The sequence below is a fragment of the Salvelinus fontinalis genome, unplaced genomic scaffold (assembly GCF_029448725.1).
Source record: "Salvelinus fontinalis isolate EN_2023a unplaced genomic scaffold, ASM2944872v1 scaffold_0028, whole genome shotgun sequence".
Classification (NCBI taxonomy): Eukaryota; Metazoa; Chordata; class Actinopteri; order Salmoniformes; family Salmonidae; genus Salvelinus; species Salvelinus fontinalis.
The window spans coordinates 229553-257002 of record NW_026600237.1 but is presented as its reverse complement, the minus strand read 5'-3'; the positions used below and the strand labels follow the sequence as shown (position 1 = coordinate 257002).

The 27450-nt window shown below is 43.0% G+C and overlaps 1 protein-coding gene across 1 annotated transcript in view; it reads right to left on the bottom strand.

Annotated features, from left to right (window-relative positions):
* The window catches only part of LOC129842269 (alpha-actinin-2-like), a 124551-nt gene extending 102820 nt beyond the window's left edge, over window positions 1–21731 (bottom strand). Inside the window, exons 1-3 of the mRNA XM_055910749.1 lie at window positions 21235–21731; window positions 1365–1479; window positions 1010–1129 (exon numbers count right to left, since the gene is read on the bottom strand). Of these exons, the coding sequence (XP_055766724.1) occupies window positions 1010–1129; window positions 1365–1479; window positions 21235–21528 (529 nt within the window). The 5' untranslated portion in view covers window positions 21529–21731. The remainder of the gene's footprint in view (window positions 1–1009; window positions 1130–1364; window positions 1480–21234) is intronic.
* Between the last annotated feature and the right edge of the window lie 5719 nt (window positions 21732–27450).

Here is a 27450-nt window from a genome sequence, read left to right as displayed (position 1 = left end):
ATACCTTCAGCTGTGGTGTAATAGAACTATAATATACCTTCAGCTGTGGTGAAATATAACTATAATATACCTTAAGCTGTGGTGAAATAGAACTATAATATACGTTCAGCTGTGGTGAAATAGAACTATAATATACCTTCAGCTGTGGTGAAATAGAACTATAATATACCTTCAGCTGTGGTGAAATAGAACTATAATATACCTTCAGCTGTGGTGAAATAGAACTATAATATACGTTCAGCTGTGGTGTAATATAACTATAATATACCTTCAGCTGTGGTGTAATAGAACTATAATATACCTTCAGCTGTGGTGAAATAGAACTATAATATACCTTCAGCTGTGGTGAAATAGAACTATAATATACCTTCAGCTGTGGTGAAATAGAACTATGATATACCTTCAGCTGTGGTGTAATAGAACTATAATATACCTTCAGCTGTGGTGTAATAGAACTATAATATACCTTCAGCTGTGGTGAAATAGAACTATAACATACCTTCAGCTGTGGTGACTTCAGCTGTGGTGAAATAGATCTATAATATACCTTCAGCTGTGGTGAAATAGATCTATAATATACCTTCAGCTGTGGTGAAATAGAACTATAATATACCTTCAGCTATGGTGAAATAGAACTATAATATACCTTCAGCTGTGGTGAAATAGAACTATAATATACCTTCAGCTGTGGTGAAATAGAACTATAATATACCTTCAGCTATGGTGAAATAGAACTATAATATACCTTCAGCTGTGGTGAAATAGAACTATAATATACCTTCAGCTGTGGTGAAATAGAACTATAATATACCTTCAGCTATGGTGAAATAGAACTATAATATACCTTCAGCTGTGGTGTAAAAGAACTATAATATACCTTCGGCTGTGGTGAAATAGAACTATAATATACCTTCAGCTGTGGTGAAAAAGATCTATAATATACCTTCAGCTGTTGTGTAATAGAACTATAATATACCTTCAGCTGTGGTGAAAAAGAACTATAATATACCTTCAGCTCCAATGGAGACCAGCTTGACTCCTTTGCTGGTGATGTACTCCAGAGCTTTGTTGACGTTAGCAATCTTGTGGAAGCGCATTTTCCCTCTGTCTGGTTTGGGAAGTCTTTCACCTGAGGAAGAGGAGACCTGTGGTTGTATTGACGTATCGGACACACCTTTCAGATTAGCAATCAGTGGGTACCAATAGCCACACACACACCCACGTACACGCAGATCCACCCACACACGCACACACACACACACACACACACACACACACACACACACACACACACACACACACACACACACACACACACACACACACACACACACACACACACACACACAGGATGTGAGATGTACCAGAAATGACTTCCAGCAGCAGCATGAGTTTCAGTCCGTTCCTGAAGTCCTCCTCGATGTTTTCGATCCCGGTCCCGGCCTTTCTCAGGTGAGAGTTACACCAAGCTGTAAAGGTCTGAGCACAACAGATGGACAGTGAGAGTTACACCAAGCTGTAAAGGTCTGAGGACAACAGATGGAGGGTGTGAGTTACACCAAGCTGTAAAGGTCTGAGATGGACGGGCTAAACAACGAGTCCAATCAATACCGGTTAGGCTGGTGCCCGACTCTTTCATGTTTCTTGGAGTTTTCTCTGTAATCAAAGCGATCTATGTCAACACTTTACCGTGTACAGTACACTGGGAAGGCCCTTGGTTGCACAGACAGCTGGCCATTCATTCAGACCCATGAATCGGTGGTCAGAGAGTGTTATTGGGGGTATCATTAATCAACGGACATGGCATGGAGTGATGGCTTTGAGCTCTAGGAAGAAAAATGCTCGGGGGTTATCTTTATCCATCCTCTGTATGAAGCAGTGTTTTCCTGTTATAACCTGTAGTTATAACAGAGGGGAGAGAGAGCAGTGTTTTCCTGTTATAACCTGTAGTTATAGAGAGGGTAGAGAGAGCAGTGTTTTCCTGTTATAACCTGTAGTTATAGAGGGTAGAGAGAGCAGTGTTTTCCTGTTATAACCTCTAGTTATAGAGGGTACAGAGAGCAGTGTTTTCCTGTTATAACCTGTAGTTATAGAGGGTAGAGAGAGCAGTGTTTTCCTGTTATAACCTCTAGTTATAGAGGGTACAGAGAGCAGTGTTTTCCTGTTATAACCTGCAGTTATAGAGAGGGTAGAGAGAGAAGTGTTTTCCTGTTACAACCTGTAGTTATAGAGGGTAGAGAGAGCAGTGTTTTCCTGTTATAACCTGTTATAACCTATAGTTATAGAGGGTAGAGAGAGCAGTGTTTTCCTGTTATAACCTGTTATAACCTATAGTTATAGAGGGTAGAGAGAGCAGTGTTTTCCTGTTATAACCTGTAGTCATAGAGGGTAGAGAGAGCAGTGTTTTCCTGTTATAACCTGTAGTTATAGAGAGAGCAGTGTTTTCCTGTTATAACCTGTAGTTATAGAGGGTAGAGAGAGCAGTGTTTTCCTGTTATAACCTGTAGTTATAGAGGGGAGAGAGAGCAGTGTTTTCCTGTTATAACCTGTAGTTATAGAGGGTAGAGAGAGCAGTGTTTTCCTGTTATAACCTGTAGTTATAGAGGGTAGAGAGAGCAGTGTTTTCCTGTTATAACCTGTTATAACCTATAGTTATAGAGGGTAGAGAGAGCAGTGTTTTCCTGTTATAACGTGTAGTTATAGAGGGTAGAGAGAGCACTGTTTTCCTGTTATAACCTGTAGTTATAGAGGGTAGAGAGAGAGCAGTGGTTTCCTGTTGTAACCTTTAGTTATAGAGAGAGCAGTGTTTTCCTGTTATAACCTGTAGTTATAGAGGGAGCAGTGTTTTCCTGTTATAACCTGTAGTTATAACAGAGGGTAGAGAGAGCAGTGTTTTCCTGTTATAACCTGTAGTTATAGAGGGAGCAGTGTTTTCCTGTTATAACCTGTAGTTATAACAGAGGGTAGAGAGAGCAGTGTTTTCCTGTTATAACCTGTAGTTATAGAGGGTAGAGAGAGCAGTGTTTTCCTGTTATAACCTCTAGTTATAACAGAGGGTAGAGAGAGCTGTGTTTTCCTGTTATAACCTGTAGTTATAACAGAGGGTAGAGAGAGCAGTGTTTTCCTGTTATAACCTCTAGTTATAACAGAGGGTAGAGAGAGCAGTGTTTTCCTGTTATAACCTGTAGTTATAGAGGGTAGAGAGAGCAGTGTTTTCCTGTTATAACATGTAGTCATAGAGAGGGTAGAGAGAGCAGTGTTTTCCTGTTATAACCTATAGTTTTAACAGAGGGGTTATAACCTATAGTTATAGAGGGTAGAGAGAGCAGTGTTTTCCTGTTATAACCTGTAGTTATAGAGGGGAGAGAGAGCAGTGTTTTCCTGTTATAACCTGTAGTTATAACAGAGGGTAGAGAGAGCAGTGTTTTCCTGTTATAACCTGTAGGTATAGAGGGTAGAGAGAGCAGTGTTCTCCTGTTATAACCTGTAGTTATAACCTGTAGTTATAACAGAGGGTAGATAGAGCAGTGTTTTCCTGTTATAACCTGTAGTTATAGAGGGGAGAGAGAGCAGTGTTTTCCTGTTATAACCTGTAGTTATAGAGGGTAGAGAGAGCAGTGTTTTCCTGTTATAACCTGTAGTTATAGAGGGGGGTAGAGAGAGCAGTGTTTTCCTGTTATAACCTGTAGTTATAGAGGGTAGAGAGAGCAGTGTTTTCCTGTTATAACCTGTAGTTATGTTATAACCTGTAGTTATAACAGAGGGTAGAGAGAGCAGTGTTTTCCTGTTATAACCTGTAGTTATAGAGGGTAGAGAGAGCAGTGTTTTCCTGTTATAACCTATAGATATAGAGAGGGTAGAGAGAGCAGTGTTTTCCTGTTATAACCTGTAGTTATAGAGGGTAGATAGAGCAGTGTTTTCCTGTTATAACCTGTAGTTATAGAGGGTAGAGAGAGCAGTGTTTTCCTGTTATAACCTGTAGTTATAACGTGTAGTTATAACAGAGGGCAGAGAGAGCAGTGTTTTCCTGTTATAACCTGTAGTTATAGAGGGTAGAGAGAGCAGTGGTTTCCTGTTATAACCTCTAGTTATAGAGGGTACAGAGAGCAGTGTTTTCCTGTTATAACCTGTAGTTATAGAGAGGGGAGAGAGAGCAGTGATTTCCTGTTATAACCTGTGGTTATAACAGAGGGTAGAGAGAGCAGTGTTTTCCTGTTATAACCTGTAGTTATAGAGGGTAGAGAGAGCAGTGTTTTCCTGTTATAACCTGTAGTTATAGAGGGTAGAGAGAGCAGTGTTTTCCTGTTATAACCTGTTATAACCTGTAGTTATAACAGAGGGTAGAGAGAGCAGTGTTTTCCTTATATAACCTGTAGTTATAACAGAGGGGAGAGAGAGCAGTTTTTTCCTGTTATAACGTGTAGTTATAGAGGATAGAGAGAGCAGGTTTTTCCTGTTATAACCTGTAGTTATAGAGGGTAGAGAGAGCAGTGTTTTCCTGTTATAACATGTAGTCATAGAGTGGGGAGAGAGAGCAGTGTTTTCCTGTTATAACCTCTAGTTATAACAGAGGGTAGAGAGAGCTGTGTTTTCCTGTTATAACCTGTAGTTATAACAGAGGGTAGAGAGAGCAGTTTTTTCCTGTTATAACCTGTAGTTATAGAGGGTAGAGAGAGCAGTGTTTTCCTGTTATAACCTATAGTTATAGAGAGGGGAGAGAGAGCAGTGTTTTCCTGTTATAACCTGTAGTTATAACAGAGGGTAGAGAGAGCAGTGTTTTCCTGTTATAACCTGTTGTTATAACAGAGGGTAGAGAGAGCAGTGTTTTCCTGTTATAACCTGTTGTTATAACAGAGGGTAGAGAGAGCAGTGTTTTCCTGTTATAACCTGTAGTTATAGAGGGTAGAGAGAGCAGTGTTTTCCTGTTATAACCTGTAGTTATAGAGGGTAGAGAGAGCAGTGTTTTCCTGTTATAACATGTAGTCATAGAGAGGGTAGAGAGAGCAGTGTTTTCCTGTTATAACCTATAGTTTTAACAGAGGGGTTATAACCTATAGTTATAGAGGGTAGAGAGAGCAGTGTTTTCCTGTTATAACCTGTTATAACCTGTAGTTATAACAGAGGGTAGAGAGAGCAGTGTTTTCCTGTTATAACGTGTAGTTATAGAGGATAGAGAGAGCAGGTTTTTCCTGTTATAACCTGTAGTTATAGAGGGTAGAGAGAGCAGTGTTTTCCTGTTATAACATGTAGTTATAGAGAGGGGAGAGAGAGCAGTGTTTTCCTGTTATAACCTGTAGTCATAGAGAGGGTAGAGAGAGCATTTTTTTCCTGTTATAACCTGTAGTTATAGAGGGTAGAGAGAGCAGTGATTTCCTGTTATAACCAGTAGTTATAGGGGTTGAGAGAGCAGTGGTTTCCTGTTGTAACCTGTAGTTATAGAGAGAGCAGTGTTTTCCTGTTATAACCTGTAGTTATAGAGGGTAGAGAGAGCAGTGTTTTCCTGTTATAACCTGTAGTTATAGAGGGTAGAGAGAGCAGTGTTTTCCTGTTATAACCTGTAGTTATAGAGGGTAGAGAGAGCAGTGTTTTCCTGTTATAACCTGTAGTTATAGAGGGTAGAGAGAGCAGTGTTCTCCTGTTATAACCTGTAGTTATAGAGAGGGGAGAGAGAGCAGTGTTTTCCTGTTATAACCTGTTATAACCTGTAGTTATAGAGGGTAGAGAGAGCAGTGTTTTCCTGTTATAACCTGTAGTTATAACAGAGGGTAGAGAGAGCAGTGTTTTCCTTATATAACCTGTAGTTATAACAGAGGGGAGAGAGAGCAGTGTTTTCCTGTTATAACGTGTGGTTATAGAGGGTAGAGAGAGCAGTGATTTCCTGTTATAACCTGTAGTTATAGAGGGTAGAGAGAGCAGTGGTTTCCTGTTGTAACCTGTAGTTATAGAGAGAGCAGTGTTTTCCTGTTATAACCTGTAGTTATAGAGAGAGCAGTGTTTTCCTGTTATAACCTGTAGTTATAACAGAGGGTAGAGAGAGCAGTGTTTTCCTGTTATAACCTGTAGTTATAGAGGGTAGAGAGAGCAGTGTTTTCCTGTTATAACCTGTAGTTATAACAGAGGGTAGAGAGAGCAGTGTTTTCCTGTTATAACCTGTAGTTATAGAGGGTAGAGAAGCAGTGTTTTCCTGTTATAACCTATAGTTATAGAGGGTAGAGAGAGCAGTGTTTTCCTGTTATAACCTGTAGTTATAACAGAGGGTAGAGAGAGCAGTGTTTTCCTGTTATAACCTGTAGTTATAACAGAGGGGAGAGAGAGCAGTGTTTTCCTGTTATAACCTGTAGTTATAACCTGTAGTTATAGAGAGGGGAGAGAGAGCAGTGTTTTCCTGTTATAACCTGTAGTTATAACCTGTAGTTATAGAGAGGGGAGAGAGAGCAGTGTTTTCCTGTTATAACCTGTAGTTATAGAGGGTAGAGAGAGCAGTGTTTTCCTGTTATAACCTGTAGTTATAGAGGGTAGAGAGAGCAGTGTTTTCCTGTTATAACCTGTAGTTATAGAGGGTAGAGAGAGCAGTGTTTTCCTGTTATAACCTGTAGTTATAACAGAGGGTAGAGAGAGCAGTGTTTTCCTGTTATAACCTATAGTTATAGAGAGGGGAGAGAGCAGTGTTTTCCTGTTATAACCTGTAGTTATAGAGGGTAGAGAGAGCAGTGTTTTCCTGTTATAACCTGTAGTTATAGAGGGTAGAGAGAGCAGTGTTTTCCTGTTATAACCTGTAGTTATAACAGAGGGTAGAGAGAGCAGTGTTTTCCTGTTATAACCTGTAGTTATAGAGGTTAGAGAGAGCAGTGTTATAACCTGTAGTTATAGAGAGGGGAGAGAGAGCAGTGTTTTCCTGTTATAACCTGTAGTTATAGAGGGTAGAGAGAGCAGTGTTTTCCTGTTATAACCTGTAGTTATAGAGGGTAGAGAGAGCAGTGTTTTCCTGTTATAACCTGTAGTTATAGAGGGTAGAGAGAGCACTGTTTTCCTGTTATAACCTGTTATAACCTGTAGTTATAGAGGGTAGAGAGAGCAGTGTTTTCTTGTTATAACCTGTAGTTATAGAGGGTAGAGAGAGCAGTGTTTTCCTGTTATAACCTGTAGTTATAGAGAGGGTAGAGAGAGCAGTGTTTTCCTGTTATAACCTGTAGTTATAGAGGGTAGAGAGAGCAGTGTTTTCCTGTTATAACCTGTAGTTATAGAGGGAGAGAGAGCAGTGTTTTCCTGTTATAACCTGTAGTTATAGAGGGTAGAGAGAGCAGTGTTTTCCTGTTATAACCTGTTGTTATAACAGAGGGTAGAGAGAGCAGTGTTTTCCTGTTATAACCTGTGGTTATAGAGGGTAGAGAGAGCAGTGTTTTCCTGTTATAACCTGTAGTTATAGAGGGTAGAGAGAGCAGTGTTTTCCTGTTATAACCTATAGTTTTAACAGAGGGGTTATAACCTATAGTTATAACAGAGGGGAGAGAGAGCAGTGTTTTCCTGTTATAACCTATAGTTTTAACAGAGGGGTTATAACCTATAGTTATAACAGAGGGTAGAGAGAGCAGTGTTTTCCTGTTATAACCTATAGTTTTAACAGAGGGGTTATAACCTATAGTTATAAAAGAGGGGAGAGAGAGCAGTGTTTTCCTGTTATAACCTGTAGTTATAGAGGGTAGAGAGAGCAGTGTTTTCCTGTTATAACCTATAGTTATAAAAGAGGGGAGGGAGAGCAGTGTTTTCCTGTTATAACCTGTAGTTATAGAGGGTAGAGAGAGCAGTGTTTTCCTGTTATAACCTATAGTTATAGAGGGGAGAGAGAGCAGTGTTTTCCTGTTATAACCTGTAGTTATAGAGGGTAGAGAGAGCAGTGTTTTCCTGTTATAACCTGTGGTTATAGAGGGGAGTAGAGAGAGCAGTGTTTTCCTGTTATAACCTGTAGTTATAGAGGGTAGAGAGAGCAGTGTTTTCCTGTTATAACCTGTAGTTATAGAGAGGGTAGAGAGAGCAGTGTTTTCCTGTTATAACCTGTAGTTATAACAGAGGGTAGAGAGAGCAGTGTTTTCCTGTTATAACCTGTAGTTATAGAGGGTAGAGAGAGCAGTGTTTTCCTGTTATAACCTGTAGTTATAACAGAGGGGAGAGAGAGCAGTGTTTTCCTGTTATAACCTGTAGTTATAGAGGGTAGAGAGAGCAGTGTTTTCCTGTTATAACCTGTAGTTATAGAGGGTAGAGAGAGCAGTGTTTTCCTGTTATAACCTGTAGTTATAGAGGGTAGAGAGAGCAGTGTTTTCCTGTTATAACCTGTAGTTATAGAGGGTAGAGAGAGCAGGGGTTTCCTGTTATAACCTGTAGTTATAGAGGGTAGAGAGAGCAGTGTTTTCCTGTTATAACCTGTAGTTATATAGAGGGTAGAGAGAGCAGTGTTTTCCTGTTATAACCTGTAGTTATAACAGAGGGTAGAGAGAGTAGTGTTTTCCTGTTATAACCTATAGTTATAGAGGGTAGAGAGAGCAGTGTATTCCTGTTATAACCTATAGTTATAGAGGGTAGAGAGAGCAGTGTTTTCCTGTTATAACCTGTAGTTATAACCTGTAGTTATAACAGAGGGTAGAGAGAGCAGAGTGAGTCTGCTTTTAGACCCTCCTGAAACCCAATACAGTCCATTCCTATAACCCTCTGTCAGACTGGGCCAGGATTGACAAGGTCTGTTCTCCCGCCTGGCATGTCTCTCTCCCTGCCTGTGTCCGCAGCACAGTGTATTTCACAAGGAGGTTGGATTTCAGCGTTGGCTGTAATTTATGAGTGTGACGGAAGTTGTCCCAGTTGTCATTGAAGGAACAAAGGTTTCGTACTCTTGTGTGTGTGGTTGTTGAGATTATAAATCTATTGACCCAGCTGGAACAAAGCAAACGATCGTCCTTCAATGTTAACGTGACGGTACAGAGCACACGGTTGTGAATGAGAACGCGGTACTGACAACCCTGTAAAAAGGGTTTGTTTACTGATTGTCAGAGCCTTTACAGTAGGAGGCCGTAACAGCCGTCATAATAGACTAGGAGCTTTATAAAACCATATGTTTGCTTCTTAACGAGGCAAGTCAGTTAAGAACAAATTATTATTTACAATGACGGCCAAGGAACAGTAGGTTTAACTGCCTTGTTCAGTGGCAGAATGACAGATTTTTACCTTGTCAGCTCAGGGATTCAAACTAGCAACCTTTCGGTTACTGGCCCAAATCCCTGAGCTGACAAGGTATAAATCAAGGCAGTTAACCCACTGTTCCCCGGCAGGCCGTCATTGTAAATAATCATTTGTTCTTAAAACTGACATGCCTAGTTAAATAAAGACCATAAAGACCACTAACCACTAGGCTACCTGCCATCACATATGTTTCCTAGTACAAGGTAAACTAGCAACAGTAAATACCTACTCAGTACTGCACCAGTGCGTCAATCTAATAATAAAAGAAAATCCCCGTCACGTTGGTATGAAGGATCGGGAGACAGGCGCAGGAATACGTAATAGTTTTTAAAATTATACCCAAATGACGGCGTGACGTGTAAAGGCACGGGGACGAAGACCAAACAAACACGCAACAAAAACACAGGGTAGAAACCCAAAACAAAAGAGCGACGAATACCTGGAATAAATAACACACGATGATTTTCACACGGGACGAGACCCGTAATCATCTGCGCAATCCACAAGGGCACGATGGTGAACACACGGGACGAGACCCGTAATCATCTGGGCAATCCACAAGGGCACGATGGTGAACACACGGGACGAGACCCGTAATCATCTGGGCAATCCACAAGGGCACGATGGTGAACACACGGGACGAGACCCGTAATCATCTGGGCAATCCACAAGGGCACGAAAGCCCAAAACACACAGCACAGGTACTCACACGCACCAATGGACATTGTAACAATAATGGACAATAATGGACAGCCCAGTGGAAACCACAGAGCACATTTATACAAGCACTAATCCGTGGGACTAGGGGACAGGTGGCGTAATGAAAGGTCCGGATTGATCCGTGACAATCTCCATCAAAATCCATCAGTTTAAAGTAGAGATCTCTTTTTTTGTTGTTGCATGGGCTGCGTCTTAATCCCGGGTATCTGCCTATGTCGGCCTTCCTCGTCTGTGGTGGAAGATGGCTGAGCTACAGCGGTGTTTGTCAGACCAGGAAACGTCCCGAAAATTTGTCTTCTCACGAAAACGTCCGTAGAGTCCGAACCGTTTGGGCTACAAACTAATATGACCCCTCTATGGAAATGGGAGACTCTCACGAACATGAAACATGAATGTAAGTATGGAGGTAGTTCTGTGCCAACAAGAAAATGGTTAATAACCAGAAGAGGACTGGCCACTCCTCATAGCCTGGTTCCTCTCTAGGTTTCTTCCTAGGTTCTGGCCTTTCTAGGGAGTTTTTCCTAGCCACCGTGCTTCTACACCTGCATTGCTTGCTGTTTGGGGTTTTAGGCTGGGTTTCTGTACAGCACTTTGAGATATCAGCTGATGTACGAAGGGCTATATAAATACATTTGATTTTGATTTGATTAATACAGTCAGGTTCATAAGTATTTGGACAATGACACAATTGGCATCATTTTGGCTCTGTACGCCGCCACAATGGATTTGAAAGGAAGCTACAAGATGTGCTTTAAGTGTCGACTTTCATCATTAATTTAATTGTTTTGTCAAAATTATTGTATGAACCATGTAGAAATTACAACCATTTTTACATAGTGTAGCCCCCCAATTTTAGGGGCTCAAAAGTAATCCTAAATTAAATGAAGAGTTTTAATAGTTGGTTGCAAATCCTTTGCAAATCAATGACTTCCTGAAGTCTGGAACACATAGACATCACCAGGTGCTGGGTTTCTTCCCTGGTGATGCTCTGCCAGGCCTTTACTGCAGCTGTCTTCACTTCCTGCTTGTTCTTGGGGCGTTTTGTTCTGCCAGGCCTTTACTGCAGCTGTCTTCACTTCCTGCTTGTTATTGGGACGTTTTGCCTTCAGTTTTGCCTTCAGCAAATGAAATGCATGCTCAATTGGATTCTGGTCAGGTGATTGACTTGGCCCGTTGTAAAAACATTCCACTTCTTTGTCTTAAACAAGTATTTCACGGCTTTGGGGTCATTGTCCATCTGTGAAGTGTCGTCCCAATGAGTTTTGAAGCATTTGGCTGAATCTGAGCAGATAATAATATTACACCCTAAACACTTCAGAATTCATCCTGCTGCTTTTTATCAGCAGTCACATCATCAATAAATACAAGGAACCAGTTCCGTAGGCAGCCATACATGCCCACGCCATAACACCTCCTCCTCCATGCTTCACAGATGAGGTGGTATGCTTCTCCATACTCTTCTCTTCCCATCATTCTGGTTCAAGTTGATCTTTGTCTCATCGCTCCATCGGATGTTTTTCCAGAACTTTAAAAGGCTATTTGTTTTACCATGTTTTTATGGCTAACTCTCATCTGGTCTTCCTGTTTATGAGGCGTACCAACGGTTTACATCTTGTGGTAAACCGTCTCTGTATTTACTCTGGTGAAGTCTTCTCTTGATTGTTGACTTTGACACAGATACGCCAACCTCCAAGAGGGTGTTTTTGATCTGGACAACTGTTGTGAAAAGTTTTTTTTTTTCTTCACCAGGGAAAGAATTCTTCTGTCATCCACCGCAATTGTTTTCCGTTGGTCTTCTGGGCCTTTTGGTGTTCCTGAGCTCACCAGTGTCTTCTTTCTGTTTCAGAATGTACCAAATAGTTGATTTGGCCACACCTCGTGTTTTTGCCAACTCTGATGGGTTTGTTTTGGATTTTTCAGCCCAGTAATGGCTTGCTTCACTGGCAGTGACAGCTCTTTGGACTTCATATGGAGGGTTAACAGTAACAGATTCCAAATGCAAATACCACACTTGAAATCAACTCTATAACTTTTATCTGTTTACTTGTAAATGAACTAATGAGGGAATAACACACACCTGTCCATGTAACAGCTGAGCAGCCAACTGTCCAATTACTTTTGGTCCTTTAAAAACGCGGGGGATCACATATAAAAAGTGTGGTAATTCCTACACCGTTCACCCGATTTGGATGTAAATACACTCAAATTAAAGCTGCTCATATTCATTATTTAATTTCAACTCCATAAATGCTGTGGTAGACAGCTAAAATAATAATAACTGGTCAATGTCCAAATATTTATGGACCTGACTGTATGTGTCCAAAAAAATGTAAATATTTCCTGAGCTTTCTTATATCACCTAGAAATAGGACAGACACTTCAAAACCTTATTTATTTATTTTTTATTATTATTATTATAATATACCCCTTTTTTTCTCCCCAATTTCGTGGTATCCAATTGGTAGTTACAGTCTTGTCTCATCGCTGCAACTCCCGTACGGACTCGGGCGAGGCGAAGGTCGAGAGCCGTGCGTCCTCCGAAACACAACCCAACCAAGCCGCACTGCTTCTTGACACAATGCCCGCTTAACCCGGAAGCACCAATGTGTCAGAGGAGGAAACACCGTGCACCTGGTGACCGTGTCAGCGTGCACTGCGCCCGGCCTTCCACAGGAGTGCGCGATGGGAAAAGAACATCCCTGCCGACCAAACCCTCCCATAACCCGGACGACGCTGGGACAATTGTGCGTCGCCCCATTGGTCTGCCGGTCGCGGCCGGCTGCGACAGAGCCTGGACTCGAACCAGGATCTCTAGTGGCACAGCTAGCACTGCGATGCAGCGCCTTAGACCACAGCACCACTACGGAGGCCTCGAAACCTTATTTCTTATTTTAAAAAAATGTACTGTCCGTTTTGATATTTATTAATGTGTTTCTATGGGCTATAGTAAGTAGTAAAGGCCAAATTCAAATATTTTATTTCTATTTTTTGGGATACCTACAGAGGTCCTAAAATTCCAAATCATACAGCTAAATGATCCATGGTATGACCATCTTAAAACAATTCCATATGTCAGATTAGTAGAATGGGGGAGCATCTTAAAACAATTCCATATGGCAGATTAGTAGGAGGGAGGACCATCTTAAAACAATTCCATATGTCAGATTAGTAGGAGGGAGGACCATCTTAAAAAAGTCCATGTCAGATTAGTAGGAGGGAGGACCTTCTTAAAACAATTCCATATGTCAGCCCCCAATATACCGTACAGCCAAGTCATATGAGTTAATGGTAGAACTATAGCGCCCCCTGTTGGTTCAATAGGACTACGGCTTTCTGAAAAAGGAGTAGTGACACCGTGGCAGAACTGTCAACTTAACAGGAATCATAAAATAAACTTAATAACAAATGTTTTCATGTTTGTAAAAAATGATATAGTCCAGAATGATGGTTGGGAGGGAATACGACCTCTCCAGGTACTAAACCGCATCTCAAACGGCACAATAAACTTCCCCTTCTTGCCTCCTGTGGGAACCTGAGTGATGAGATCTTAGATGGAGTTTCCGATGCGTCCGTAAAGGGACTCAACGCTGTAAAACAGGAAGCAGTCCGTGTGCCCTGGCTGTGGAGTCTGCTCACGTTTAGAACAGCTCCTGAGAGGGAGTCCGTGTGCCCTGGCTGTGGAGTCTGCTCAAGTTTAGAATACCTCCTTATTAAATATAATGTCTCCATCTCACTGTCTGTCACAGCCTGGTGGGTTTCAAAGGTCCAACTGGACAACACCATATTGGACAACTGGACAACTGTAACGATTCTCGTCTGGTGAAGGAGAAGAGGACCAATATGCAGCGTGGTAAGTGTTCGTCATATTTTAATAATAAACTGAACACTACAAAATACAAAAAATAACAAAGTGAATGACAACGAAAACCGAAACAGTCCTGAATGGTGACACAAACACAAACCCAGGAAACAAACACCCACAACCAAAATGGGGAAAACAGGCTACCTAAATATGATTCTCAATCAGAGACAACGATCGACAGCTGCCTCTGATTGAGAACCATATCAGGCCAGACATAGAAATACAACAACATAGAAAACAAAACATAGACTACCCACCCCAACTCACACCCTGACCAACCTAACACAAAGACATGAAAAAGGAACTAAGGTCAGAACGTGACAACAACACCATATTGGACAACTGAACAACACCATATTGGACAACACCATATTGGACAACTGGACAACACCATATTGGACAACTGGACAACACCATATTGGACTACTGGACAACACCATATTGGACAACTGGACAACACCATATTGGACCACTGAACAACACCATATTGGACAACGCCATATTGGACAACTGGACAACACCATATTGGACAACTGAACAACACCATATTGGACAACTGGACAACACCATATTGGACCACTGAACAACACCATATTGGACAACGCCATATTGGACAACTGGACAACACCATATTGGACAACTGGACAACACCATATTGGACCACTGAACAACACCATATTGGACAACGCCATATTGGACAACTGGACAACACCATATTGGACAACGCCATATTGGACAACTGGACAACACCATATTGGACAACTGGACAACACCATATTGGACTACTGGACAACACCATATTGGACTACTGGACAACACCATATTGGACTACTGGACAACACCATATTGGACTACTGGACAACACCATATTGGACAACTGGACAACGCCATATTGGACAACTGGACAACACCATATTGGACAACTGAACAACACCATATTGGAAACTGGACAACACCATATTGGACAACTGGACAACACCATATTGGACAACACCATATTGGACTACTGGACAACACCATATTGGACTACTGGACAACACCATATTGGACTACTGGACAACACCATATTGGACAACGCCATATTGGACAACTGGACAACACCATATTGGACTACTGAACAACACCATATTGGACAACGCCATATTGGACAACTGGACAACACCATATTGGACAACTGAACAACACCATATTGGACTACTGGACAACACCATATTGGACAACTGGACAACACCATATTGGACTACTGGACAACACCATATTGGACTACTGGACAACACCATATTGGACTACTGGACAACACCATATTGGACTACTGGACAACACCATATTGGACAACTGGACAACGCCATATTGGACAACTGGACAACACCATATTGGACAACTGAACAACACCATATTGGAAACTGGACAACACCATATTGGACAACTGGACAACACCATATTGGACAACACCATATTGGACTACTGGACAACACCATATTGGACTACTGGACAACACCATATTGGACTACTGGACAACACCATATTGGACAACGCCATATTGGACAACTGGACAACACCATATTGGACTACTGAACAACACCATATTGGACAACGCCATATTGGACAACTGGACAACACCATATTGGACAACTGAACAACACCATATTGGACAACGCCATATTGGACAACTGGACAACACCATACTGGACAACTGGACAACACCATATTGGACAACACCATATTGGACAACACCATATTGGACAACACCATATTGGACAACTGGACAACGCCATATTGGACAACTGGACAACACCATATTGGACAACACCATATTGGACAACTGGACAACACCATATTGGACAACTGGACAACGCCATATTGGACAACTGGACAACACCATATTGGACAACTGGACAACACCATATTGGACAACACCATATTGGACAACTGGACAACGCCATATTGGACAACTGGACAACACCATATTGGACAACACCATATTGGACAACACCATATTGGACAATTGGACAACGCCATATTGGACAACTGGACAACACCATATTGGACAACGCCATATTGGACAACTGGACAACACCATATTGGACAACTGGACAACGCCATATTGGACAACACCATATTGGACAACACCATATTGGACAACTGGACAACGCCATATTGGACAATTGGACAACACCATATTGGACAACTGGACAACACCATATTGGACAACACCATATTGGACAACTGGACAACACCATATTGGACAACACCATATTGGACAACACCATATTGGACAACACCATATTGGACAACACCATATTGGACAACTGGACAACGCCATATTGGACAACTGGACAACACCATATTGGACAACGCCATATTGGACAACTGGACAACACCATATTGGACAACTGGACAACGCCATATTGGACAACTGGACAACACCATATTGGACAACTGGACAACACCATATTGGACTACTGGACAACACCATATTGGACAACTGGACAACACCATATTGGACAACTGGACAACACCATATTGGACCACTGGACAACACCATATTGGACAACACCATATTGGACTACTGGACAACACCATATTGGACAACACCATATTGGACCACTGGACAACATCATATTGGACAACACCATATTGGACAATTGGACAACACGATATTGGACAACACCATATTGGACTACTGGACAACACCATATTGGACAATTGGACAACACCATATTGGACAACTGGACAACACCATACTGGACAACTGGACAACACCATATTGGACAACTGTACAACACCATATTGGACAACTGTACAACACCATATTGGACAACTGGACAACACCATATTGGACAACTGGACAACACCATATTGGACAACTGGACAACACCATATTGGACAACTGGACAACACCATATTGGACAACACCATATTGGACTACTGGACAACACCATATTGGACAACTGGACAACACCATATTGGATAACTGGACAACACCATATTGGACAACACCATATTGGACTACTGGACAACACCACATTGGACAACACCATATTGGACTACTGGACAACACCATATTGGACAACACCATATTGGACAACACCATATTGGACAATTGGACAACACCATATTGGACAACTGGACAACACCATATTGGACAACAGGACAACACCATATTGGACAACACCATATTGGACTACTGGACAACACCATATTGGACAACACCATATTGGACAACACCATATTGGACATCTGGACAACACCATATTGGACAACTGGACAACACCATATTGGACAACACCATGTTGGACAACTGGACAACACCATATTGGACAACTGGACAACACCATATTGGACAACTGGACAACACCATATTGGACAACTGGACAACACCATATTGGACAACACCATATTGGACAACTGGACAACACCATATTGGACAACTGGACAACACCATATTGGACAACTGGACAACACCATATTGGACAACTGGACAACACCATATTGGACAACTGGACAACACCATGTTGGACAACTGGACAACACCATATTGGACAACTGCACAACACCATATTGGACAACTGGACAACACCATATTGGACAACACCATATTGAACAACTGGACAACACCATATTGGACAACTGGACAACACCATATTGGACCACTGGACAACACCATATTGGACAACTGGACAACACCATATTGGACAACTGGACAACACCATATTGGACAACTGGACAACACCATATTGGACAACTGGACAACACCATATTGGACAACACCATATTGGACAACTGGACAACACCATATTGGACAACTGGACAACACCATATTGGACCACTGGACAACACCATATTGGACAACTGGACAACACCATATTGGACAACTGGACAACACCATACTGGACAACACCATATTGGACAACTGGACAACACCATATTGGACAACTGGACAACACCATATTGGACTACTGGACAACACCATATTGGACAACACCATATTGGACAACTGGACAACACCATATTGGACAACACCATATTGGACAACTGGACAACACCATATTGGACAACTGGACAACACCATGTTGGACAACTGGACAACACCATATTGGACAACTGGACAACACCATATTGGACAACTGGACAACACCATATTGGACAACACCATATTGAACAACTGGACAACACCATATTGGACAACTGGACAACACCATATTGGACCACTGGACAACACCATATTGGACAACTGGACAACACCATATTGGACAACTGGACAACACCATATTGGACAACTGGACAACACCATATTGGACAACTGGACAACACCATATTGGACAACACCATATTGGACAACTGGACAACACCATATTGGACAACTGGACAACACCATATTGGACCACTGGACAACACCATATTGGACAACTGGACAACACCATATTGGACAACTGGACAACGCCATATTGGACAACTGGACAACACCATATTGGACAACTGGACAACACCATATTGGACAACACCATATTGGACAACCGGACAACACCATATTCAATCCCATATTGTGTCTGTTATACATCTGATGTATTATGCATAAAAGGTACAGTAATCCTTAACACAGTTGTGCTAGCAGGTACACTTGGTTTTTGGTCCCAAATAGCACCCTATTCCCTATATAGTGCACTACTTTTGACCAGAACCCTATTCCCTATATAGAACACTACTTTTGACCAGCCCCGGTCTACAGTAGTGGACTATAGAGAATAGGGTGCCATTTGGGATACTGCTTTGAACAGCTTTTGTTGGGACAAAGATAGTCTGCCAGAACTATAAGTCTCTATTGTCAGAACCCAGATCCTGAAATACAATAACCTGGTAATGGGGACGTGCTATCCCCATGGTTAAAACTCCTCCAGGGTTTAACATAGCTGCTCCCCATGGTTAAAACTCCTCCAGGGTTTAACATAGCTGCTCCCCATGGTTAAAACTCATCCAGGGTTTAACATAGCTGCTCCCCATGGTTAAAACTCCTCCAGGGTTTAACATAGCTGCCCCTGTGGTTAAAACTCATCCAGGGTTTAACATAGCTGCTCCCCATGGTTAAAACTCCTCCAGGGTTTAACATAGCTGCCCCTGTGGTTAAAACTCCTCCAGGGTTTAACATAGCTGCTCCCCATGGTTAAAACTCATCCAGGGTTTAACATAGCTGCTCCCCATGGTTAAAACTCCTCCAGGGTTTAACATAGCTGCTCCCCATGGTTAAAACTCCTCCAGGGTTTAACATAGCTGCTCCCCATGGTTAAAACTCCTCCAGGGTTTAACATAGCTGCTCCCCATGGTTAAAACTCCTCCAGGGTTTAACATAGCTGCTCCCCATGGTTAAAACTCCTCCAGGGTTTAACATAGCTGCTCCCCATGGTTAAAACTCATCCAGGGTTTAACATAGCTGCTCCCCATGGTTAAAACTCATCCAGGGTTTAACATAGCTGCTCCCTGTGGTTAAAACTCCTCCAGGGTTTAACATAGCTGCTCCCCATGGTTAAAACTCCTCCAGGGTTTAACATAGCTGCTCCCCATGGTTAAAACTCCTCCAGGGTTTAACATAGCTGCTCCCCATGGTTAAAACTCATCCAGGGTTTAACATAGCTGCTCCCCATGGTTAAAACTCATCCAGGGTTTAACATAGCTGCTCCCTGTGGTTAAAACTCCTCCAGGGTTTAACATAGCTGCTCCCCATGGTTAAAACTCCTCCAGGGTTTAACATAGCTGCTCCCTGTGGTCACTGCTATATTGTTGTCTCTGTCTGGCAGGACCATAGGCAGGGATGGAAGCCCTGCCATTCATGTTGAATGAGATAGCCTATTTATGCATAGTCTCAGTAATTCCAGCCCCGGGGCAACAGCACCAGGAACATTGATACACCGTGAGAGGCAACCCGTCTGAGACTCATTAATAATGCATGGTTCTAAATTGAGGGGTACAGTAGGTTGCCCCTGATATCTTGACAGGTCAGTGACAGAATATTTGTCTTTTGTAAAAAAACAAAAGTTCCCTGGTCTGGGTATGATTTCTATTTCTTTCACATAATCTATCAGGTTAGTATTTATATACTACATAATCTATCGGGTTAGTATTGATCAATACTACATAATCTATCAGGTTAGTATTGATCAATACTACATAATCTATCAGGTTAGTATTGATCAATACTACATAATCTATCAGGTTAGTATTTATATACTACATAATCTATCAGGTTAGTATTGATCAATACTACATAATCTATCAGGTTAGTATTGATCAATACTACATAATCTATCAGGTTAGTATTGATCAATACTACATAATCTATCGGGTTAGTATTGATCAATACTACATAATCTGTCAGGTTAGTATTGATCAATACAACATAATCTATCGGGTTAGTATTGATCACTGTCCTCCCGTGCCAACCGAGGACCAAGGACATTGTCTGAGCCAACTCTGTATACCCTCTCTAGTCCTTTAGTTATAATTAGCCTATAGCGTCCATTCTGTTCCCGCTTCGGGCCTAGAGGACGTCACCTACATTCTGTGTTACCAGACATCTGTTGACAGTTGTCATAAAAAACACGAATCAAAGGAATGGCAGCGAGAGAGCTGGAGCTGAAGCGCAGGTCTTCGCCATGCTGCCATGGACTGCCTGGGAGTTATTGTTGGCTCGGCTGCCATGTCTGCCTGGTGCCCGCTTTGCCCACATTAGTGTCTCTCACACTGTACTGGGTGTTGTTTTTCTCAGTAAAGTAATCAGTATTTTATGTCCCTTTTAATAGTGCTGTCATGTTAAAAAAAATACCTTCCCATTATGATGAGTTCTTGTTTTGACTCATTTGACTGTCAGGAAATACTTCCACAGACCACTGCCCTCTCTTTGTCGGCCTAGAATTAAAACGTTTTTTAAAATAATTCCACAGACCACTGCCCTCTCTTTGTAGGCCTAGAATTAAAACGTTTTTTAAAATACTTCCACAGACCACTGCCCTCTCTTCGTAGGCCTAGAATTAAAACGTTTTTTAAAATACTTCCACAGACCACTGCCCTCTCTTCGTAGGCCTAGAATTAAAACGTTTTTTAAAATAATTCCACAGACCACTGCCCTCTCTTCGTAGGCCTAGAATTAAAACGTTTTTTTTTAAATAATTCCACAGACCATTGCCCTCTCTTTGTAGGCCTAGAATTAAAACGTTTTTTTTTTTCAAGTGCAACTTCTTAAATATAAATTTTGCACCTGAGTAAATATTCATAATATAGTAAATAGTAGAGTTTATCAGCCCTTCTACTACTGCTGTGTTTCGTGATTCAGTTACATCCTCAGCCTTGCCTCACTTGACTTGGCTACAGTAAAACCTTTACACGTGAGGAAACAGGAAATGAATAGACAGACGATGGATGAAGTGTCCAACCTTTCTCTGCTGTTTCTCCCAGGCGGGGTCCAGGAGCAGGTCTCTGTCCCACTCGTCCTCCTGGATGGTGTAGTCATTATTCTGCTGTTCCTGCATCTGAGTCCTGTATCCATTATTATAGTCTACTGATGTCTGCATCGTGTATCCATTATTATAGTCTACAGATGTCTGCATCATCGCGCTCTGCATCGTCAGGTTCTGCATCGTCTGGTTCTGCATCATCGCGCTCTGCATCATCTGGTTCTGCATCATCTGATTCTGCATCGTCAGGTTCTGCATCGTCTGGGTCTGCATCCCGAAGCTTTAGAACAACAGACCGGACTACAGGACAACAGGGGGGTGAACAGGAGACAAGACAAAACCCCTTTGTGTGAGTTTCTTCTCCTGAAGTCGCCGCTGCAGTTTGATCAGAAGACGTGTTTGGGGTTGGAGTCAGAAAGCTGGTCAGTCAGTCAGTGTCCTCTCTCTCTCTCTGTCCCTCTCTCTCTCTCTGGTTGTCCCTTGGTGTCCTTGGACTGCCCTGCAGCAGTTGTCCAGGCAGAGAATATACCTACTAGATATAGTTGGGTGTCATGTGACAGTGACCAATAAGAATCGCCATCCGTTGTGTGTGATCATTCAGAATGAGAGTCTATTACTGGTTACACCGAGTGTTGACTGTCTAACTGAGACCATAGAGATAAATCCAGTGCCTTCTGAAAGTATTCAGACCCCTGGACTTTTCCCACATTTTGTTACGTTACAGCCTTGTTCTAAAATGGATTACATAAAACAATTTCCTCAGCAATCTATACCCTATAATGACAAAGTGAAAACAGGTTTTTAGAAATGTTGGCAAAACCTTATCAACATAAGTATTCAGACCGTTTGCTATGAGACTTGAAATTGAGCTCAGGTACATCCTGTTCCCATTGACAATCCTTGAGATGTTTCTACAACTTGATTGGAGTCCACCTGTGGTAAATTCAATTGATTGGACATGATTTGGAAAGACACACACCTGTCTATATAAAGGTCCCACAGTTGACAGTGAATGTCAGAGCAAAAACCAAGCCATGAGGTCGAAGGACTTGTCTGTTGAGCTCCGAGACAGGATTGTGTCCATGCACAGATCTGGGGATAGCACTGACATGCAGTGCCTTAGTCCGCTGCGCCACACAGCAGATTTTGTATATATTTTTAGCATTAGCATTTGTGCTAACGTGCATCTATAGGAACAACTGTGGTCATTTTTGAATGAAGCATCAATTGTTTCTTAAAACCATTAAAGACTGAAGTAATGAGCCTCAATAGAGAATCTGTTAGTGAATCTGCCCTTCGTGAGGAGAAGATGACTTTGTAGCATTAGCCATTAGCGTTAAGTCGGCAAAGAATGAGTTGTTCATAGTTCCCTTGTGTTTTTTATACTGTATATCATTACCTAATTCAGCGTGGTTCATGTTAAGGACGTCCATGATAGTGATGACAAGTTTTACTGAGGAGTGGCTTCCGTCTGGCCACTCTACCATAAAGGCCTGATTGGTGGAGTGCTGCAGAGATGGTTGTCCTTCTGGAAGGTTCTCCCATCTCCACAGAGGAACTCTGGAGCTCTGTCAGAGTGACCATCGGGATCTTGGTCACCTCCCTGTCCAAGGCCCTTCGCCCCCGATTGCTCAGTTTCACCGGGCAGCCAGCTCTAGGAAGAGTCTTGGTGGTTCCAAACTTCTTCCATTTAAGAATGATGGAGGCCAATGTGTTCTTGGGGACCTTCAATGCTGCAGACATTTTTTGGTACCTCACTACAGACCCTGGTTCGATTCCGGGCTACATCACAACCGGCCGTGATTTGGAGTCCCATAGAGCGGCGCACAATTGGCCCAGCGTCGTCCGGGTTTGGCCTGGGTAGGCCGTCATTGTACATAAGAATTTGTTCTAAACTGACTTGCCTAGTTAAATAAAGGTTAAATAAAAAATAAAAAATTATCATGAACCATAAGTCATATTGACTCCAGATTTGGTATATAGAATCAATGAATTAGCCTCAAATAAATTCTAGAATGATTAGTTGCTGCATTCAAAGTGGGCCACGCTACACCACTAGATGGCACCATATCACACCAGGGCAATAAGAACCAAGCCGATGGACGTGGGACCATTAAACCTTACGCCGTCAGAAACTATTCACACCCCGTTACATGTTGTTGTGTTACAGCTTGAGAATGATTACAGTAGTCGCTGTCAAAGTGGACCACGCTACATCCAGCCAGCTTGACACAACTGTGGGATTTCACTGGAGTCAACATGGGGCCAGCATCTCTGTGGAACGCTTTCCACACCTTATAGAGTCTATGCCCCCTTGTAGAGTCGTCTATGCCCCCTTGTAGAGTCCATGCCCCCTTGTAGAGTCTATGCCCCCTTGTAGAGTCTATGCCCCCTTGTAGAGTCCATGCCCCCTTGTAGAGTCTATGCCCCCTTGTAGAGTCTATGCCCCCTTGTAGAGTCCATGCCCCCTTGTAGAGTCCATGCCCCCTTGTAGAGTCTATGCCCCGCTTGTAGAGTCAATGCCCCTTTGTAGAGTCTATGCCCCCTTGTAGAGTCTATGCCCCCTTGTAGAGTCCATGCCCCCTTGTAGAGTCTATGCCCCCTTGTAGAGTCTATGCCCCCTTGTAGAGTCTATGCCCCCTTGTAGAGTCCATGCCCCCTTGTAGAGTCTATGCCCACTTGTAGAGTCTATGCCCCCTTGTAGAGTCTATGCCCCCTTGTAGAGTCTATGCCCCCCTTGTAGAGTCTATGCCCCTTTGTATAGTCTATGCCCCCTTGTAGAGTCTATGCCCCCTTGTAGAGTCTATGCCCCCTTGTAGAGTCTATGACCCCTTGTAGAGTCTATGCCCCCTTGTAGAGTCTATGCCCCCTTGTAGAGTCTATGCCCCCTTGTAGAGTCTATGCCCCCTTGTAGAGTCTATGCCCCCTTGTAGAGTCCATGCCCCCTTGTAGAGTCTATGCCCCCTTGTAGAGTCTATGCCCCTTGTAGAGTATATGCCCCCCTTGTAGAGTCTATGCCCCTTTGTAGAGTCTATGCCCCCTTGTAGAGTCTATGCCCCCTTGTAGAGTCCATGCCCCCTTGTAGAGTCCATGCCCCCTTGTAGAGTCCATGCCCCCTTGTAGAGTCTATGCCCCTTGTAGAGTCTATGCCCCCTTGTAGAGTCTATGCCCCCTTGTAGAGTCTATGCCCCCTTGTAGAGTCTATTCCCCCTTGTAGAGTCTATGCCCCATGCCCCTACGAATTGAGGAAGTTCTGAGGGCAAAAGAGCAACTCAATATTAGGAAGCGTATATATAGACGTCCTAGCCTACCTCTTTCAGGAAGTAAATGACATGCAGTATTAGCCTACCTCTTTCAGGAAGTAAATGACATGCAGTATTAGCCTACCTCTTTCAGGAAATAAATGACATGCAGTATTAGCCTTATATTTATTTAATGAATGATGTGTTACGCATAAGCTTCTAAATTATAGCCTCTGTTTCTTGCGTATTATAAACCTGGCCTGTTAAAAAACGCTCCTTAGGCCTTAGAGTCCAAGGACAAGCTAGACTAGAATAGCAGTTCCCCATGATGATACAACTCCTAGTGGATGGATCCACTACAGAGGGCAGCAGTTCCCCATGATAAAACAACTCCTAGTAGATGGATCCACTACAGAGGGCAGCAGTTCCCCATGATAAAACAACTCCTAGTGGATGGATCCACTACAGAGGGCAGCAGTTCCCCATGATGATAAAACAACTCCTAGTAGATGGATCCACTACAGAGGGCAGCAGTTCCCCATGGTAAAACAACTCCTAGTGGATGGATCCACTACAGAGGGCAGCAGTTCCCCATGATAAAACAACTCCTAGTGGATGGATCCACTACAGAGGGCAGCAGTTCCCCATGATGATAAAACAACTCCTAGTGGATGGATCCACTACAGAGGGCAGCAGTTCCCCATGATGATACAACTCCTAGTGGATGGATCCACTACAGAGGGCAGCAGTTCCCCATGATGATAAAACTCCTAGTGGATGGATCCACTACAGAGAGCAGCAGTTCCCCATGATGATAAAACAACACCTAGTAGATGGATCCACTACAGAGGGCAGCAGTTCCCCATGATGATTAAACAACTCCTAGTGGATGGATCCACTACAGAGGGCAGCAGTTCCCCATGATAAAACAACTCCTAGTGGATGGATCCACTACAGAGGGCAGCAGTTCCCCATGATAAAACAACTCCTAGTGGATGGATCCACTACAGAGGGCAGCAGTTCCCCATGATAAAACAACTCCTAGTGGATGGATCCACTACAGAGGGCAGCAGTTCCCCATGATGATAAAACAACTCCTAGTGGATGGATCCACTACAGAGGGCAGCAGTTCCCCATGATGATAAAACAACTCCTAGTGGATGGATCCACTACAGAGGGCAGCAGTTCCCCATGATAAAACAACTCCTAGTGGATGGATCCACTACAGAGGGCAGCAGTTCCCCATGATGATACAACTCCTAGTGGATGGATCCACTACAGAGGGCAGCAGTTCCCCATGATGATAAAACAACTCCTAGTGGATGGATCCACTACAGAGGGCAGCAGTTCCCCATGATGATAAAACAACTCCTAGTGGATGGATCCACTACAGAGGGCAGCAGTTCCCCATGATGATAAAACAACTCCTAGTGGATGGATCCACTACAGAGGGCAGCAGTTCCCCATGATGAAACAACTCCTAGTGGATGGATCCACTACAGACGGCAGCAGTTCCCCATGATAAAACAACTCCTAGTGGATGGATCCACTACAGAGGGCAGCAGTTCCCCATGATAAAACAACTCCTAGTGGATGGATCCACTACAGAGGGCAGCAGTTCCCCATGATAATACAACTCCTAGTGGATGGATCCACTACAGAGGGCAGCAGTTCCCCATGATGATACAACTCCTAGTAGATGGATCCACTACAGAGGGCAGCAGTTCCCCATGATAATACAACTCCTAGTGGATGGATCCACTACAGAGGGCAGCAGTTCCCCATGATAATACAACTCCTAGTGGATGGATCCACTACAGAGGGCAGCAGTTCCCCATGATAATACAACTCCTAGTAGATGGATCCACTACAGAGGGCAGCAGTTCCCCATGATGAAACAACTCCTAGTGGATGGATCCACTACAGAGGGCAGCAGTTCCCCATGATGATAAAACAACTCCTAGTGGATGGATCCACTACAGAGGGCAGCAGTTCCCCATGATAAAACAACTCCTAGTGGATGGATCCACTACAGAGGGCAGCAGTTCCCCATGATGATAAAACAACTCCTAGTGGATGGATCCACTACAGAGGGCAGCAGTTCCCCATGATGAAACAACTCCTAGTGGATGGATCCACTACAGAGGGCAGCAGTTCCCCGTGATGATAAAACAACTCCTAGTGGATGGATCCACTACAGAGGGCAGCAGTTCCCCATGATAAAACAACTCCTAGTGGATGGATCCACTACAGAGGGCAGCAGTTCCCCATGATGATAAAACAACTCCTAGTGGATGGATCCACTACAGAGGGCAGCAGTTCCCCATGATAAAACAACTCCTAGTGGATGGATCCACTACAGAGGGCAGCAGTTCCCCATGATGATAAAACAACTCCTAGTGGATGGATCCACTACAGAGGGCAGCAGTTCCCCATGATGATTAAACAACTCCTAGTGGATGGATCCACTACAGAGGGCAGCAGTTCCCCATGATGATTAAACAACTCCTAGTGGATGGATCCACTACAGAGGGCAGCAGTTCCCCATGATGATAAAACAACTCCTAGTGGATGGATCCACTACAGAGGGCAGCAGTTCCCCATGATGATAAAACAACTCCTAGTGGATGGATCCACTACAGAGGGCAGCAGTTCCCCATGATAATACAACTCCTAGTGGATGGATCCACTACAGAGGGCAGCAGTTCCCCATGATAAAACAACTCCTAGTGGATGGATCCACTACAGAGGGCAGCAGTTCCCCATGATGATAAAACAACTCCTAGTGGATGGATCCACTACAGAGGGCAGCAGTTACCCATGATGATAAAACAACTCATAGCAGACGGATCCACTACTACTAGGCCTCTATGAGAAAGAGATCTTATAGAAGCAGATGTGGTTATGTAAAAGCTGATCTGGAAGACTCCTCAGCCAGACAGGAAGACTCCTC